General features: G+C 36.6%; 1 protein-coding gene across 1 annotated transcript in view; it reads left to right on the top strand.

Moving 5' to 3' along the window:
* ERC2 (ELKS/RAB6-interacting/CAST family member 2) overlaps window positions 1-18,767 on the top strand; it is an 868,752-nt gene that overhangs the window by 329,873 nt on the left and 520,112 nt on the right. The window contains exons 8-10 of the mRNA XM_075005383.1: window positions 447-587; window positions 2,472-2,612; window positions 15,485-15,678. Coding sequence (XP_074861484.1) covers window positions 447-587; window positions 2,472-2,612; window positions 15,485-15,678 — 476 coding nt within the window. The remainder of the gene's footprint in view (window positions 1-446; window positions 588-2,471; window positions 2,613-15,484; window positions 15,679-18,767) is intronic.

The following is an 18,767-nucleotide window of genomic DNA, read 5'->3' as shown; positions in this document are numbered from 1 at the left end:
AACTGTAATGTGAAATTTCAAACTGAGCATAGTGGAAAAGCTGGCTTTCTCATTTGACCATTCCTTCATAATTTATGGATTAATAACAAATCAGGTACATGGTCCAAATATTTAGTGTTGTCTAAATATTTTAAAAGTATATGTCTTTTACATTAATATAAAATGTTATGGGTTTTTTTTCTGGGATGATACCATAATTCAGCATTTAGGGCCTGATGCAATGCCCATTGAAACCAGTGGAATATTTCTATTGTCTTCAATAAATGTTGGATAGAACCTCCATTAATTAGACATTTGCTGTCTTTTATTCCCTTATCTTAAAAATTAAGGCAATATTTGTGTTATCAAAGATATTTTAAGCATTTCAACTTAATGAAACAAAACATTTTTCCTTTTCTGGATTGCTGTCCAAAGCTTTCATTTTTACTTCTCTTTCTTGTTGTTAGGAGAGAATAATAGAGCGCTTGAAGGAGCAGCGAGAACGGGATGACCGAGAAAGAATGGAAGAAATAGAATCCTTTAAAAAGGAAAACAAAGACTTGAAGGAGAAAGTCAATGCTTTACAGGCTGAATTAACAGAAAAGGAGGTCAGTCTTTGCAGTAAAGTTAAAAATCTATATTCTTCTGCCTTCCTAATAGATTTCACTGATATAAACAAGTTAATTAGAGAAACTGTCAAATTGTCTAAGTTATTGGTTGTCAACTATTTTAGACGTTCCTAAAGCAGTATATTTTTGAGGATTCCTCAGTATTAAACTCTTACTTTCCATAAAATATTTCTTTCCTTTATTTCTTCTCTGTGTATATTACTTTCTTTGCCTTTGCATATGTCTTACAAGGCTTTAATATTGCACTGTTAGTCCTATTATCATTTTTATTTGGACTAATGGGATTAGCAGGAAGAAAACCTACTAGGAGTAAGTCCAAAAGTATTTGATCCAGTTGGACTAAATATTGACAAGAGGTTTAACTTGGCGAGTCCCTGGACAAGCTAACTACTTTGCAGAGGTTTGCTTGTGCCATTAAATGCCACTTCTCTGTGCTTGTTTCATTAGAGTCTTATGAACTGTTTGATACGCTTAAATCCTATTCATATCATGCCACAAGATACTTCATTTTGGCCGTGTCTACACGAGCCCAAAACTTCGACATGGCCATTTGCATGGCCATGTCGAAGTTTACTAATGAAGCACTGAAATACACATTCAGGGCCTCATTAGAATGCTGGCAGCCACGGCACTTCACATTTGCCACAGCTCGCCGCCGCGCGGATCTTCCAGACGGGGGTCCTTTTCAAAAGGACCCCAGCAACTTTGAAATCCCCTTATTCCTATCAGCAGATAGGAATCAGGAGATAAGAATAAGGGGATTTAGAAGTTGCCGGGGTCCTTTCGAAAAGAACCCCATCTGGATGAGCTGCGCTGTGGCGAGCTGCAGCAATTTCGAAGTTCTGTGGCTGCCAGCATTCTAATGAGGCACTGAATATGTATTTCAGCGCTTCATTAGTGAACTTCGAAATGTCCATTTGCATGGCCATTTTGAAGTTTTGGGCTAGTGTAGACATAGCCTTTTGGGTTTTTTCTTCTTGCATACTTCTACAGTAGGGTCTGAGTGCCCTTTGAAGTAAAGATATTAGATGAAAACTTATAGGTAGTGAAAACTGTGATGAATTTAAGGCAAATGTTTTCTCTCTTCAGATTTGTCTTGTTGGTTTTTTTGAAATCCATCACTATGGTAGTGATGATGATGAGGATGATTTAAAAAAAAAAAAAAAAAAAAAGCCTGTTGCCCTCTTTGCAGGGGCTGCAAAAGCTGATGCTCCAAAAGCCCATGAAAGCTTATGCTTCAAAATATGTGTTAGTCTATAAGGTGCCACAGGAGTTCTTATAATATTGTTGTGTGCAGGTACCTCCAGACTTCTGTCATAGGGTAACTTGCAAAAATAAAATCTAATAATAAACTAAATATAAAGGAATAGACCAATCAACATATGATATAAAGTTGACTATTTTCTACTTATCAAGGATTACATTCACAATACAGCTGAATCATCCATTTCTCCAATGAATTTTTTCTCAGTCCTTACAATAGAGTGAACATTATACATTCAAGAATTAAGTATATCTTTTCATAGATATTCAATTTTGTGTTACACTATTAAAAATGACCTGGTAACGTTTTATTATGCTGTAAATACCCATCTCCATTCCTGAACAAATGTACTATATAAACAGTTATTGACTGAAAACCTAGCTGATATAAAGTCTAGGAGGGGTAGCCATGTTAGTCTGTAGCTTCACTAATAATAAGCAGTACTACCCAGGAGAGATCATGACCAAATCAGTTTGTTTGTCTCTAAGGTGCCACAGGATTACTTATTATTAGCTGACATAATAATTTACCAACTGAGTGGCTAGGCTTAATGCTTTTTCTAACATCATCTCTTTTGTCTTTTTTGGATATTTTTTCAGTCCAGTTTAATTGATCTGAAAGAACATGCATCATCGTTGGCATCAACAGGGCTGAAAAGAGACTCCAAATTGAAGTCTTTAGAAATAGCCATAGAACAAAAGAAAGAAGAATGTAGTAAGTTGGAAGCACAGCTGAAAAAGGTAAGTGCCTTCTCAGAAAATTCTTACTGTGAAATGGACTAAAGTCTTTACTTCTCTGGTATATATGTGGCACTGAAGCAAGAGGTCCATTTTAAAATCTGGCAGTTTTCTGCTGGCTGCTGATACCAGCATCAGGCAGTGTTGACTTTTTCTTAAGAAGCATGTATAACAGCTGTCTGTGAGCCTGAAAAATTATCTTAAGTTTCCTGTCTAAGGGCTACTTGGAAAAACTGTGAGACAACAGGGTGAGAAAAATTATGGAAACCAGCCATTATTATATGTACAAATCTAAATTACTGTTAGAGATAAAGATACCTGTAAATCTTTGTAATGCGTTAAAAGAATTTTCTCATTAATAATGAACTACTCTTTCTAGTGAAAAATGTCTGGGTCTTATGCTGAAATTCTCCTTAATTTTATTTATTTAATTAATTTAATTTTCGAGGTAGCTAAATAAAATATTGTCTAATAGAGCACAGTTTGCAGTTCATTATTTATATCCATAAAGAAGCAGAAGCAAACATGTAAAGAAAAATATTTTAGAAATACAATACTTAGACAATGATTTTATGTGGATTGCTGCATTACAATATTAACTGTTTTACAAATTTTTGTTGACACATTTTCTTTCATGGGTTTCTTTGACTTTTTGCTGTGTCATTTGGTACTGTCTGCAGTCATCGTTTGAACATCAAACTCATGGCATACTCAGTGGGTTTTAGCATTACGTTTTCCTTCTTCAATTATTAAATAAGCCAGTTTTAACCCCCTCCCAGCCAAAATACCTTGGACATGGATTTGTATGCTGATATGTTCTTGAAGAAGTCCTGAGGTCACCAAATGGCAATAGGTTTAAAATAAACAACCTTTGGAACTCTTTGCAAGAAGATGTTTGAAGCAAGGCTGTAGCAGTTCTAAAAAGATATATATAATATTTAAAAGATACATAGATACATTTATCTAGGTATAAAGATACATTTTCATGCTACTTTGGAAAGAGAGGCTGCTGAACTCTCTTTTATATTCAAATTCGACACATTAACGTGGTTTGAACTAGGATGCGAATTTTCTGGGTCATTATAGGGGCTCTTTTGCATACTTGGATTAATCTAATTCTTGACTCCCCCCAACCCTCTACTCTCTGATTTGCTCACCTTGATATTTTTTTTTCCTGATTTGTCAACCTTGATTACTATTTTTGGTTCTGTATGCATTAAATATTGAGTCTGTTCTGGTATGGCTATGGTCTGAAGAAGTGGGTCTGTCCCACAAAAGCTCACCTAATAAATTATTTTGTTGGTCTTTAAAGTGCTACTTTACTGCTTTTTTGTTTTAAAAGATACATACATTCCTGGAAAATAGGTCTCTCAAGGGCAGTTAACTAAGATCAACAGGGATGGTCTCCCTCACTTCTGTTTACTAGAAGTTGGAAACAGGCAACAGGAGGATCACTTTATTATTACCTGTTATCTTCATTCCTCTGAAGAACTTGGTATTGGCCACTATCTGAAGGCAGGATACTAAGCTAGACTGACCTTTGGTCTGATCCAGTATGCCAGTTCTTATGTGGATGAAAGGAGTGCATTATTTTTAAATAAACTTGCATGCAAAGAGCTGTTAAAAAAATCTTAAATTTTTCTAAATATTTGATAGACTGTTTTTTAAATCATGGAAGTTAGGGAATTCATGATTTCCAGAGACCTCCCTGACATTTATTGCTTCAGCTGCTGGAGTCTCCAGAAGTAGAATGAGCAGATACCGGAGACTTGTAAATATTTCAGCACCAGGTGACATCCTCTTCACGTTCTCCCTAAAGGTTTCCAGTGAGAGGCAACAGCATCCTCAGGGGCCCCCAGTCAGGATTCTGGCAACAGCCTTACATGTGGGGATGAGAAAGAGAGTGGAGACGCTCCACAGCTCTCAGCCATCATGGTGGCAGGAGAAACAACATGGAGGTGCAGCAGTAAAAGTCAGTGTCAGGTCACAGCCTCCATGATGTTTTGTTTATTTGTTTATTGCCCATGACCTGTCCATGAATTTTAGTAAAAATAATCATAAAAGAATCTTAGCGTTATTGATAGGCTATCAATTTTGTTTGCACTGGACTCAAATTACATAAATAAAGTAGTAACAGGGAGATAGCTGTGCTAGTCTATATATTATCAAAACAGAAAAGCAGTACAGTAGCACTCTAAAGACTAACAATTACTGGTCATTTTTGTTTTATTGAAAGAAACATCAATATCATTTACTGAAGGTGTGAATACTCTTTATTTGCTCTGTAGTTCAGATCATCAGCTGATGAGTATATTAGTGTAGTGTAAGATAAATATATTTAAATGGTATTACATCTGTGGTTAACTTTCACATTTAATTTTGTTGTTTTTAGGAGATTTCGTTCAACTAAATTAACGTTTAAAATATTTTTCCAGTGGCCTTAGTTTTAGAAGGTGTTTTTTCCCTAACTAAATAGTTATTTAGAATTCTAAAGCACCCATCATCTTATATTCCTTATGAATAAAAATACAAAGGCTTTCTAAATGAAGGTTGAAAATTTAATAATTTTATTATACCATAAATACAATGTGCATTTCCAGTGGGAACTGGCCTAAGATTTGTAGGATACTTGGTATTTTCACAACAACTTGCAGATTCAGCATTCTTGGATATGTTTAGAAACACTGGCAGTCAGTGACAATGGACTGCAAACTGTAATTTTTAATTTGCATTTGCTTTAATAAAAGCTTGAATTTCAGCTAAACCCTAACATATCCTGTGATAAAAGTAACTGGCTCTCCAAAAGTCGAAACCTACCTTCAGTCACTGATTTCAGAATCCGTTTTCAGAGAATTTTAGTGTTACGTTAAATGGTGATGGAAGGGAGCATCCATATTTTTTCAGAGGGTAGGCGCTGTTAAATTAGTACATTTTATTAAGCATTAATTATGATTCTTTAGTTATGTCAATTTTATTCATAGAAGTCAACTAAATTTACCACATATTTTCAACAGTGAATATTTCTGAGAAGTCACAGTCATAAGCATTATACCAAAAAGAAAAGTTCAGTTTTGCCATGGAATTTTGTTCCTTTCCTTTTTCAGTTATTTTTAGATTTCCCCCTATTTTGAGGGTGAGAGAGAAAGAGAAAGGAATATATTTGCTTCTCCAGACATTTTTCTAGGGATTAACTCTAATTTTGCGTATGATATATTTGATGCAGTAAATATCTGCATTTATGGGGAAAAATATGTAGACTCAAAAAAGTAAAATCAACAGGAAAGCAAAAATCATTTAGGTAGACTCTTGAAATATTTGATTACAACAAACTGAACTGCACCCCCATAATTAATTGAAATAGCATATGTGTTTTAAAACAGTAAATAGAGCATTCAAATAGAATAATTGCTCCTATGTTCATACAGTATTTTTGCACACCAGAATTATTTTAAACCATAAGCATGCTTATTAAGCCTTTTGTTGCAATGACTGTGATTTGGAATTGATGGGAACAAAATTAGTGGAGAGCTCCCAACAGTTTTGTGCCAAAGCTCTACAGGCTTTTTTTTAAAAAGCTTATATTCTTTTGCTAAGTATGATGGAGCAGCAGGAAGTACCTCATAGGTGGCTAATTATTTTATGTTGCTTTCCTGAATCTTACTGTCCACATTAGAATTTCTTCCTTTTTGTTGTTTATCTTGGATTTTGAATCTCCGTGCTTACTGACATATTTGCTAAACTACTGTTTGCCAAGCTGTACTGTTCAAAAGTCACATGGAATTGAAGATTCAGGCTTATGTTAATACAAAAGAAAAATCAGAAGTTTAATTATAAAGTTTAATTAATCCTTTTATTATTACTGTCTTTGAAATGTTTGTGACAAATTGCTGCCTTGGCTAAAAGCGCTTTTAGTGATTCATTGCTTGAGACCAGCACTTAATGCATCATCAAAAGTGGACACATTTCTTTATTTCATGGGTTATTTAACTTGAGAAAGGGAAAGTAACACAAACCTTAAATTTTTTACTCCAGTTATTCTTTTTTAGGAGCCAAAGTCAACATTTATGTTTCCCCAGTGCCTCTCGCGTTCACCGAGGAATGTTTAGAAACTTAAATTTCTACTTTTTTATGACAAGTTCTTCTGTGCAAATGCACTGGATTTGTTGAGCTAATGCTATTTTCCTGGATCTTTCCTCTTTTCCTGTCTGTGCTTCACTCCTTCCCAACTTTGCAATGTAGCAAGCTGAACAGTTGTTCAATCAGATGTACAATCCAGTAAGTCCTTTCTGAAAGTGCCCACTGTAACATATGAAAGCATGAGGATCCATTTCCCTGACACTGTGTTGTGTTCTTACTCTGTGGAGCTTTGCAGAAGTTTTTTTGATGATCAGCTGCTTTAGTTTTTCCACAATAAAAGAGTTTTGTGGACCTCAAGGCCATTACTTTTGAATATTACATCTATTAAGCGGGAACAGGATTAACATAATATATTCCCATTTTCAAAAGTCTTTGCTTTCAGGTTCTCAACTTTTCCATAATGTATTCTGTTTTTTTAAAGCATGCAGATGATAGTTGTTTTTTTTTTTGGTTTGTTTTTAACAGTATGCTTGTGGAATACTTTATTAGATCCTTCAAATTCAACCTAAAGCATGGTACTTTATTTATAGTATTTCAACTGATTATATAAGTAATAATACCTAATAAAGGTTTGTTCAGCATATTTTTATAAATTTGCTGTGGGATCACATAAATTCAAAATGCACATGATCAGTTCTAGAATGAAAGATGTACATGTTCAGTATTTATTCATTTTAAAAGCGTATTTTGACCACGAAAAGGCTGAAAATACAGAACGTAGAAGACAAATGACAATGTTGTTCCATTAAGTGAACAAGAAAGTGTAATAATACTTTTTGTTTGGGATTATTTCTAATGCTGTCTTTGATTATAGTTTCTTAAGTAATTTCCTTTTGTCTCTACTATATTCATTTTTCAATTTGAGGAAGAACAAAAGCATATTCTTATCCGTAGAAGATTTTCTGGTTGCCACAAACTAGCACTGAAAGTATGCCATGAGCATCGCTGGGCAGAAATAGTGCTGTAACTGAACTGTGATAACAGCAGTTTATGACCTGCATAAATTATGTTAGATTACATATTAATTCTAAATATAATTACCATGTATTTCTAATCAGAAGATGTGAGAGAACTTGATTTTATAGAGTTCTTTACCAGTATGGTATCATACACTTGAAGTGACCCTGGTCCCACTCAAGTCAATTGGGGTTTTGTCATCACATTATGGGCAAGGATTTCATCCTTAGGGTCTGTTCTGTTGTTGTTTTCCATTGATGGAAATTTAATGTGTATTGATGGGTGAATAGATTCCATAGAATCTACCACATTTACTTCATGAAAATTGTGTAATTGCATTTGGAACTCAGTCATAATTTGTTTATAGAGAACACAAAGCATAAAAATATACCCACTTTCTCATCCAACATACTGTGGTTGTCAAATAGGTCACATTCTTGTATTATGGAATTGTTTCTTTTTATTAGTTTGGGTCATCCGTATGATGATTTTATAGGTAGACCACATGCTTCCGTGCGTATCACCTGCACTGTTACACTGCACACCTTGGCTGTGTCTACACTTGCCTCCTCCTTTTGGAAGGGGCACATTAATGAGGCAGTTTGGAAGATGCTAGTGAGGTGATGCGTATTCATGACATGAATATGCAGCACCTCATTAGGATAATAATGGCCACATGCAATTTGAAAATGCCGCTTTCGGAACGCACACTGCCCATTTAGACAGGGGCCTTTCAAAAGGCCCCCCATGATTTCAAAAGCTCCCTCTTCCTAAAACAAAATGGGGCTTTTGAAGTCGGGGGGGGGCGGTTCCTTTTGAAAGTCACCCATCTACACAGGCGGCCTGCGTTCCAAAAGTGGTACTATAGAATTGCATGTGGCCGTCATGATTATGAGGCACTGCATATTCCTGTCAGCACCTCATGATCATCTTCCAAACTGCCTCATTAACATGCCCCTTCCAAAAGCAGGGGGCAAGTGTAGACACAGCCCTTTTGTTTGTTGCCTTATCCTCAGTTACCTTGTCTCTTGCTCTTATATACCACTCCCCCCATTATTTCAGTTTTAATCACACTGTTGTAGTGATTGCTGTTTGTTGACCATTTACCCTTTTTTGCAAGTAGTATCCCAAATCTATCATTTTTTACTCTTTGCATACTTTTTTTTACAAGTATGATCAGCAATTCAAATCCCTTGGGTGTACAATCTTTTAAATTAAATTTATGAAGTAGGTAGTTATGTTCTATCCTTAATACACATTTTCTTAACTTATTTTTTCCAATGTGTTCTACTCTTGATAGTAAGAGAATAATATTTTTTGAAAGTGATCTAAAGACTTATTGTTTAAACTGCATGTTTGTCATTAATAGGAATTGAGCCAAATGTGAATTTCCAAATCTGCCACAAATGACATTATAAAAGGTGGATTGAAAAATAGAGTCCTGTTGAACTCCAATTTTGACTTTAAACCTTTCCAGCATTTAATAATCAATTTTTAAGTAAACCTTTGTTCTTTCATACTGTCCGTGCCTTTTTCGGCAGAACAATAAACCTTCATTAATTCACATTGTACTGTCAATGCTGGGGTACTCACTCTTCTCACAGAAGGTGTTTTTAAAAAATTCACAAAACAGACAGACAAATCTGTTTTCACACTTTGATAACAAAGTGGAAAAATATGAAAGAGGCCCAAATCCAACTCACCTCATCCATGAGAATATTGAAAATGAATTTAGAGGAACTAATTATCTGAATCATATGAACAGAATTTGGGCCTTGTTTACTTTTGTGTGTAGGTGTGAACACTTTTTAAATTGTGCCCTGATGCATTGTGATGATAAATAATGGTTAGAAAACAGTTATTTTTTTCTGTAATAAGGTATTACAATTAATAGCTTTCCATGCTACAAGCCACTTCTGGATATTGAGGACTTGATTCTGCAAATACTGCACAGGAGCAATGTTAAATCAACATGAGCTCTAAAGTACTTAGCTCTGTCTGAGGAATTTGCTTCAAAAGTAACTGAAATTTAAAGAGATGTTACAATTTAAGAGGACAAGAGATTGTTTAATTTATTATTGGACCAGATAAAATCTGAAGGATCTTAGAAAGTATTTACTTGCATGTACATTTCTGCTCTTTCATTTAATTATTATTTTTGATCAAGCATTAATTTGATCTTTTTTGCTAATTTAAATTAAGATGTATTATTCCAATGCATACATTTGCTACAGAAAAATGAATGCAGTATTGTGTGTATAATATGTAACAAATAAAATCGTTAATATATGTTTTAGCCAACTTTAATATTTCTGCAGACAATTTGCTACTTATATAGAAAAAGTTATTTTGTTTTCATTTGTGAAATGCTAAATAAAAAACATGGTTGATAATGTGAAATGTTTTTTAGAATCAGAAGTTCTATCAGAGGAGTCCTTTTTTTGGATGTTTTGACGATTTCCAAAAAAGTAAAAAAAAACACTATTTCCACAATTAAAATACAGCATAGTATCAGTTCAATATTTGTGTGTAGGTGTTATATGTTCTTTAAAATGCAATATCCCCATTAATAATTGGAATAAAAGTGTGTATTTATATTCAACTTTTATTATTCAGAAACTGTTGTTAGATTGTTACAGTACTGTGGAAATTAAAATAGTAGCAAGTCCCTAAAACAATTAACAAGCAAGCTATGAACATTTATATTTAATGTGTAAGTGGTGTGTTTTAATTAGAAAATTATGTTTTGAACTGTTCAGATGCAGCAGATTGTTTAGTCTGATTAGTAAGCACATTTAACTGTGAAACAGTGTATTTCCCAGACCACAAGAAGAGCTTACCCACCTTGTCTTTCTAATACAATAAACTCTTCCATATCCAGCAGCCCTGGACCAGGAGGTTGCCAAATATTCAAATATTCTGGATAATAGAGAGGTATACTAGCAATGCATAACACGAAAGTAAAACAAGATTAGATATTAAGAACAAAATATATATATACAGATTACTTTATTTACCAACGGCAGTATTGTACCTTGTAAACTTATACTGTATTTGCTATATATATTTGTATTTGCTCTCACTATACTGCACTTAGGAAAACGTAATTATAATTTAGTAATGGTTAAAATGCTGGTTATTTGAGAGTTCTGGATAATAGAATGCCGGATATGAAAGCGTTTACTCTATTCTCTAATGTGGGAGAATTGAATAATTTAGTGTGAACTTAGGCCATATCTGTATGTATCTCACTGCAACAGCACAATTGTTCTGTAGAAGCAAGTCTTGGTGAAGATGCTCTGTACTAACAGGAAAGAGATCTCTCATTGGAATGAAGAAATCCACCTCTGTGAGTGACATAAGCTATGATAGCAAGACACTTTCTCCCACTGGCATAGCACTGTGAACATGAGTGCTTTACGTTGGTGTAATTTAAATCACTCAAAAGTGGAATATTTGCACCTATGAGCAACATAAATTTTGTGATTTAGGCTGTAGTGTAGACATACCTTCACTTTCTATTTACAGCAAGTCTTTTGCAAAGTTTGAACAACAGCAAAATTGTTTTCGTTACAAAGATGTTTTATGATATTGCTCCATCAGCCCTACGTATATTTTGAACTTTTCCTGTTATTCTTCCATTTTGTCGTGGACATGGATTTTGTCTTGCATCCCTTCTGCAAAACTGTCCTTAGTCTCTCAGTTAGTCTGAAACTGTAGAATGGGTAATATCCAGGCAAGTAGGAACAACCTAATAATGGTTTGTATTACCAGGACCTACATTTATTTTCCTAATGTTTAGGTTTTTTTTATTCTGGTATTTGCACTGTGGTTTTTTTATTGCTTTATTTGTTATGCCTCTCCAATGATACAAGTAAACAAGTTTTTACCTGTATGGGAGAGGGAGGACACACCAGCTAAGGGAGGGACCTATGACTTTCCCATATAAACCCCTATGTGACTATGCTGCACCCCATCCTGGGGCTCCCACACTCTTCCCCTCCTCATCCCACATTACCTGGGGGGAAAGAGGGACTGTAGGGTAGTACAGCCACTAGAGGAACTACTGGCAGCGGAGAAAGGAGCAGAAATCCCATCCTCTGCCCCTTCACAGAGCTGTGGCATCTGTGTACAGATCTCTGGGGCCAGGGCTGGCAGTTTTGCTCTTTTCCTGCTGGGAGGAGCAGCAAACAGGGAAAGGAGCAGAAGAACATGAGCTCCTTCAGCTGCCATAATACTCCCTGACCTGTCCCCCAGGCCCTAGCCATGTACAAAGTGGCATTGCAGCCAGTGGAGGAGCTGGGGATTACCAGCAGAGAGCAGGCCCACTGATGGAGTGGGAGTAGTGGACAGTTCTCCCAAGGCCCCGTGATTCAGAAGGGTGAAGGACTGTCGACTGTCACTGCTGTTGTTGCAGTATTGGTGGTGTCCTGAGCCCTTTAAATTGTTGTTGGAGTGTCACTCACTCACTCTGGGCAGCAGTAAGTTATGTCTGGGAAGATGGAGCAGCTCTGAGTAGCACTGAGGGCTGACTGCCCTCAGCCTCATCCTTTCTGCCTGAGGCCTCACTCCTTCCAGGAGCTCAGAGCCCCTCCACCCTCACCTTGCCCAGGTGCCTGACAAGGCTGTTTTCTCCCTGTAGCAGCTAAAAATAACTTACTAATACAGTGGAATGGCCCACAGTAACACATTTGCACCACTGTGCATCACTGCGCAGCATCTCCAGAGCCTTGGTAGCATGGGGTTGGTAGTTGATCAGTTCTGAGCTTATTGGAGTGCCATGGGCACTGGCTCATACCTGGAGTGGTGTGCAGATGCATTCCTCTGAGGGGACCTAACCAGGAGGAACTATACCTCTGGAAGATGGAATTCCTCATGGAATTTGCCTGTATGTAGGATAATTATACCTTCGACTACACCTTTTGTGGGTGCAGCATATTCCTGCATGTGTGTGCCCATTTGGCTATGGTGCCTCTGCTTTGTGGAAACCTTGTTCTGATTTTACCCTTCCCCTTTTAAATTGTCTTCAATATTGGGCATTTTAGGAATAGCTCTTTTGTTGGGGGAGCAATTGGACTTTTATTTTGTCCACGTACTGAGCAGGAATACAAAGGGGAATAGGAAATCTGCTAGTGCCACTTACTTCTCTTGTGCTTCCTGAAGTCACCATGAATTATTATGGGCTATTAGTCATCCAAATAATTTAATTTTATGCAAATATTTTAAACACTAACATTTTGAAAATATTGGTGTTTTATCTTTGACATCTAGTACATGTATGTAATGTCCATCACAGTTACAATAATAAAAATCAGCATCAAACATTTACAATTTTAATTTAAAATTGACATACCGCCTCTTATTAATTAAAACATCCGTAATAATCAAATAGACTATTTCTGAAAACCAGGGTGGATAAAGTGTAGGACTGGGCTTCAGAAAAGTCAGATTCTCTTCCTAGCTCTCCCTTTGAATCCTTACTTGTGTCTACACTGGGCATGTGGTCAGCCAGATATGTGCTAACTCTGTTGAGTTAGCATGCTAAAAATAACAGTGCAGCAACAGTGGCTCAGGTAGCTGCCTGAGTACAATCCTTCCTTACTCATGGTATATACGCATCTGACTAGCCTGAGCCATAGCCCAGGCTGCCAGAGCCACACTTCTGTTTCTTAATAACAGTAGCTGAAGCAGAGTTTGTGTGTGTCTGTCGACCTGCGCCAGGAACAGTTGCTGTGCAGACATACCACCCACTCTGTGACACTGGGCAAGTTAATTTGTCTGACCATGCCCACACTTGGGAATCTTACAAAAATCGTCCCATCAATGCTTCCACTAGTTCAGCCGCATGATTTGTATATTAGGAGGTGCTCTAGTATGAACAATTCTTTTATGCTTAAATTTCTTTTAATGGAACTAGGGAACTGAACAAAGCATGTGACGTAGTATATAATAATAACTTGACGTGGTAATTTTTGTGCTGTTGTGTGTGTCAGGGATGTGTATGACACTCTCATATTTCACAGCCTGGTCCTGCTTCCCCACAACTGTAATGTGCTGTTGGTGCCTCCAGAAGGACTATATGGGTGTTAGCTCATTTACTTCTTTTGGCCACAGAACAATGGGGCAAAGAAGATGAAGCAGTTGAAGCTGTCATAAATCCATAATCCATCTTCTTCCTCTTTTGGGTCTAAGCCAGCATGGAAGACCTTCTTGAAGAAGGTCTCTTGCACAACTGGATTTTGGACCTTTATTGTGCTTAGAAGTATGGTTCCAGCAAAAAAATATTTGATCTGTAGCTAATCCCCACCTAGAGTGATACCAACTTGATATGGATTTCAAAAAGATAAAAAATAATTTGTTGGTAAATGTGTCACCAAAGCAATGTAGTTGAAGTACTATATGTACTAGACTCTGCAACGAGCTCAATAAAGAGACCATGGCACAAGATGTAACATTGTCTACAGAGGAAGGCTGGAGTCAGAAGAAGAAAAAAAAAACAAAAAAAACCCAAATCTAATGAGCTTCTCATGTCATTTCCTTGTTCTTTATATAGTTAGATCACCTGAGTGAATAAAAATCCCAAAGTAGAAAAACAATTTGAAAACACAATTATTTTCCTTATTATCCTCATGCTTAAATTATGTTACATGCAGAAAAAATATTTTTGTTCGGTAATTTAATTTATTTTTCTCCTTTAAAAACAAGACTTTTAACATATACACATTGAAAAAGTTCTACAAAATCATTGCAAAGACTGTCAACCTTCTAACTGTAATAGTTGGTAGTACTGATTTTGTTCAAAACATGCATGTATCATTTTGGCCAGCAGTTGTTTCATTGCTTGCTTGCCTTGTTTAGTCCCTAAAATTAAAAATAAAAACACAAACATCTGCTCTGCTTAAGATAGCAGGAGGACCATTCTAAATATCCTTATTTTTTGTGAGATTTTTGTACATTTAAAAATGTTCTCTGAATTTTCTGTTTAATGTGCACTGCAGTTAAACTACTTGTTTTTTCCCTGCCTGCTCTTTGAAGATGCCAATTAGGAATAATGGGAAACAAGGGGTAGGCTAAGCATTGCAGTGCATTGTTGTTCCCATCTGTCTGTGATTAATTCAGCCAACAGTTTAAAACACTCTGACCAGTCCTGCTCCCACTGAAGTTATTGGGGATTTCTGTTAGTTTTAGTGGGAGTACGACAGGACTCTGTACTACTGTTGTTGTTGTTTTTCATTGTGTTTCTTTCTTGTCTGTGAAATTGCCACCCACTCATGCATGTGTTTTCCAGTTATATTTGTTTGTGCTGTTTTCACCAGTGCGCTTGTTCCTCTGATCTTTCAGGTTAAGTATTAAGATTAGAAAAAAAGGATTTGGGTTAAAACTGTCATCTGAAAGCATTCTTTTAGTTTTACTTTTAAGAACAGCTTTTATTCCTTCTTTTAAATAGGATCCTATGAGATTTTTACAGCTATCTATTGGTTTAATCTGTGGCCAAAGGTACTAGGTCTTTTACAGTGTTAAGAAACTCTATAATGAAACAAAAGTTAAGATTTCCATGGTTATGTTCATGTATGAAAAATCCTAAACTGGGGTAAATATTTTTTTCCTCATAATTTGGATTTGGGAAAATAGACCTCAGACAGATGTTCTGTGCCTTTAGAGGAAAATGTTGCCAACTGACAGAAATACCCATAATCCTTTTTTCATGCAAACGTTCATTCTGAAGCTGCATAATAGCACCACCAAACTATCTAAATGATTGCTGTTTTTCAATACTGAAGGCTCATGAAGCTGAAGAAGAAGCACGACTGAACCCAGAATTTGCAGACAGAATGAAACAACTTGACAAAGAGGCATCTTACTACAGAGAAGAATGTGGAAAAGCTCAAGCCGAAGTTGACAGACTTCTAGAAATCCTCAAGGAAGTGGAGAATGAGAAGAATGACAAAGATAAGAAAATAGCTGAGCTAGAAAGGTAATTTTTATATTATTCACTTCATATCAAAATAATAATAAAGTCAATTCACTTTCCTTCACCTGTTATATTGTAAAAGCAAGTGTTTGTGCAGGCTTGAAGAAGATCTGGTATCTCCTTCTTTTTGGCTAGAGAAGTTTTGGTATTCTGCATATCAAGGAGTGTATATATGGAAATTCCTAGTAAATTTTGAAGATCTGTCTGTAAAAAAATGGATTAGATATTGTATTACGTGAGTAATTTTGCCTTTTTATTTTATTTTTTGTTAGTTTTGCCATGAGTGGCAGGTAATATAGTCAAGGGAACCTGTTGCCTTCCCAAATGACCAGGATGACCCTCCCCACCAGCTACTGGCTGCAGTGCAGCTGCCTGGCCAACCAGTGCTCCAGCCATCTGGAAAAGCTAGGCTCTGCAGTTTTCCAGCCGGCTGCAGCTCCTGGAGCTGGGGCTGGGGTCGCATGGCTGTCCAGCATTGGTGGGTTGCAAGGATGTGCTAGCCTTGGATGTGGATGGTCAGCCGTAATATAGGAGGTTAGGGGTGCAGGATATGGCCAGCTGCCACAATGGGGGCTGTGCTCTGGTGGGCATGGAAGGGGCAGTGTTTGCTTCTCTGAGCCAGACTTCTATTCATCACCCATGACTGACGTGAGTATGAGGTGAATCCAAGCAAGAACCATTCCAGACATTTCTCTTTCTCTGGAACAATACATATATCCCTGAGAGATTCTAAAAAGGTGTTGTCAGTCATCTTAGTCTGTCCTTTAATTCTGGCTTTGGATATTTTTCTGGGGTACCTCATCTTCTTCTGTTGGCAAGTATTATTTGAAGGGGGCCCTTATCCTATCTTACATATAGGGAAGTTGTTCATTCTCCTCCTAATGGAGGGAGAAGGATGGTGGGAAACACTAATCTCATTCCTTTCTAATTGAACAGTACTTTAAAGTCTCTCCTGCAAATTGTGGCTGAGGTTGGACTGTATATGTAAACTTCTTGCATCTGTGAGATTTTTCCATTCCTAGCCCAGATTAGTCACTGTTATAGGAAGGGGTGAAGGAAACAATCTCATGTGTTTGGGTGTTTCACAAGTGTGTATTCGTTGAGTTGTGTTGTGAGAGGAGAGGATCAAAGCACCATATAAATCAAAAAGGAGATCAGTGGGTTCCACTATACCAGTTACTAGATCCTGTCTGTCAGCTGCTTCTACTTTACCAAGCGGTGCACTGTCCCAGTGGAAAAATCCTGCTACAAAACAGACCCACTTGTAATTTCTATTATTACTGGTGGGGAAAAGCGAAGATCTGTTTCTTATGGAAGTGGACTTGTGTGAATTAAAGGCAAAATTTACTTGCTTGGTTTGAAATGTCAAATGACCTTTCAAAAGTTTGGTTATTTATTTACTTTTTACAGTTTAACTGTTGCTAAACATTTACCTTATTTGCTTTTTGTAGGCACTTGACAAAGATCTAGTTAGTAATAATTACTTAAACATGGTGCAGAATAAGATGCTTAATAAATTAATGAAAACATTCTGTTGAATATATTGTATAATGTATTTATTACTATTGTTATAGTATTATAGTTGTATGAGTGATGTGATTGTGCCACAGATATGTGGGATGGATGATAGGTGCATAATGTACACAATGACCACAAGTTACATGTTGAACCTCTCTAATCCAGAACTCTCTCATCTGGCAACAGGTGTAATCCAGCATGACTTTAATTAGCCAGACAATCCCTTATCATGGGTGTGGCCAAGTTTCCCATGGTCCTATAAAGTTTCTTGACAGCCACCAGTCCTGGATCTCTGTGTTCTGTGCTGCTGTTTAGCTGTAATTTACCCCTAAATACCTTCTGAGAGCCCGGTAAGCAGTGGAAGTGTTGGTAATGTGCTAGAAAATACTGACCTCCTATCTTCTGACACATTCTCTCATCCAACACCGGTCAGGTCCCAAGGATGCCAGACAGAACAAAAATCATGCTGGAATACAGGTGTTGCTGGATGAGAGAATTCTGGATTAGAGAGGGTCAACCTGTAACTTGCAGTCATTATGTTCAACCTGTATTGTGAAATTTTTGATATGCATGTGGAAATTTTTCCTTTCCCAGAACAGGAATTATAGTAATGGTGGGCCTTAACATGCAAACCACTGGCATCTACTGAAGTTAGTGGTGCTGAGCATTTCACAGGGTTATATCCCAGTTTTCCTTTTTAAACATTCTTGTTTTGGGAAATTTGGCAGAATAGAGATTTCAGTTCCCACACTGTAAATAATATGTTTAATAGTTTACTTCCAGCATAGTTAATACAAATGATATAATCAAATACAGAGACACAAGTATAAGAATAGATCATATGGTTTTCTTCATGCATATGAATGTGATTTCCTGTATGATATTTTTATTTGATTTATGTGAACCTTAGTCTGAACATAAAGTAGTTTCAGTCATTTACTGACAATTGATTATACAGCAAAAGGCCAGGATTTTAATGATTAGTGGATATTTTACATGTTTTGCTTCAATTTCCGCACAAAAAAACCAAATTGTGTGTATATTGAGTGTGACAAAATTGGTGACGTATTTCTGAGAAACATAGTATACAATATATTTATATAGCTAAGCATGACCAGATGGTGGCTGTAAAATGTTACAATTTTTAGGCCCCCTTGCCCCCATCCCAACCCCAGCTTGCATTGAGATCTGCTAGAATGGATCCTTGCCCCTGGGTGGAATCCAGTGAGACTATACACGTGATTGAAGTTAAGGAAGTGTTTAAGTATTGCTTACATCAGAGCTTGAGTAATCAGCAGTTCTCAGAATTGAGCTCTAGATATACAATGTACATAAGACATATTCCGCAAAGAAGTAGATTAAATATTCAAAAATACAACTCAAATTTTGATTTAGAAATTCTTTATTCATCTGTTTAGTATTTAAAGGTTAGAGTCTCACTGGTTTTACATGGCAACATGGGAAAATAAGGGAGCATAAGACTATTCATCCTTCTGCATGTGTATGGACTTTGAAATGGCGGTGGTGGGGGGAGTAAGTGGCCAAAACACCAGGCAAAGTGCCTCCAGATACAG

This window comes from Carettochelys insculpta, chromosome 11 (genome assembly GCF_033958435.1).
Source record: "Carettochelys insculpta isolate YL-2023 chromosome 11, ASM3395843v1, whole genome shotgun sequence".
NCBI classification, from domain to species: Eukaryota; Metazoa; Chordata; order Testudines; family Carettochelyidae; genus Carettochelys; species Carettochelys insculpta.
This window is presented reverse-complemented; position numbering and strand designations above follow the sequence as displayed.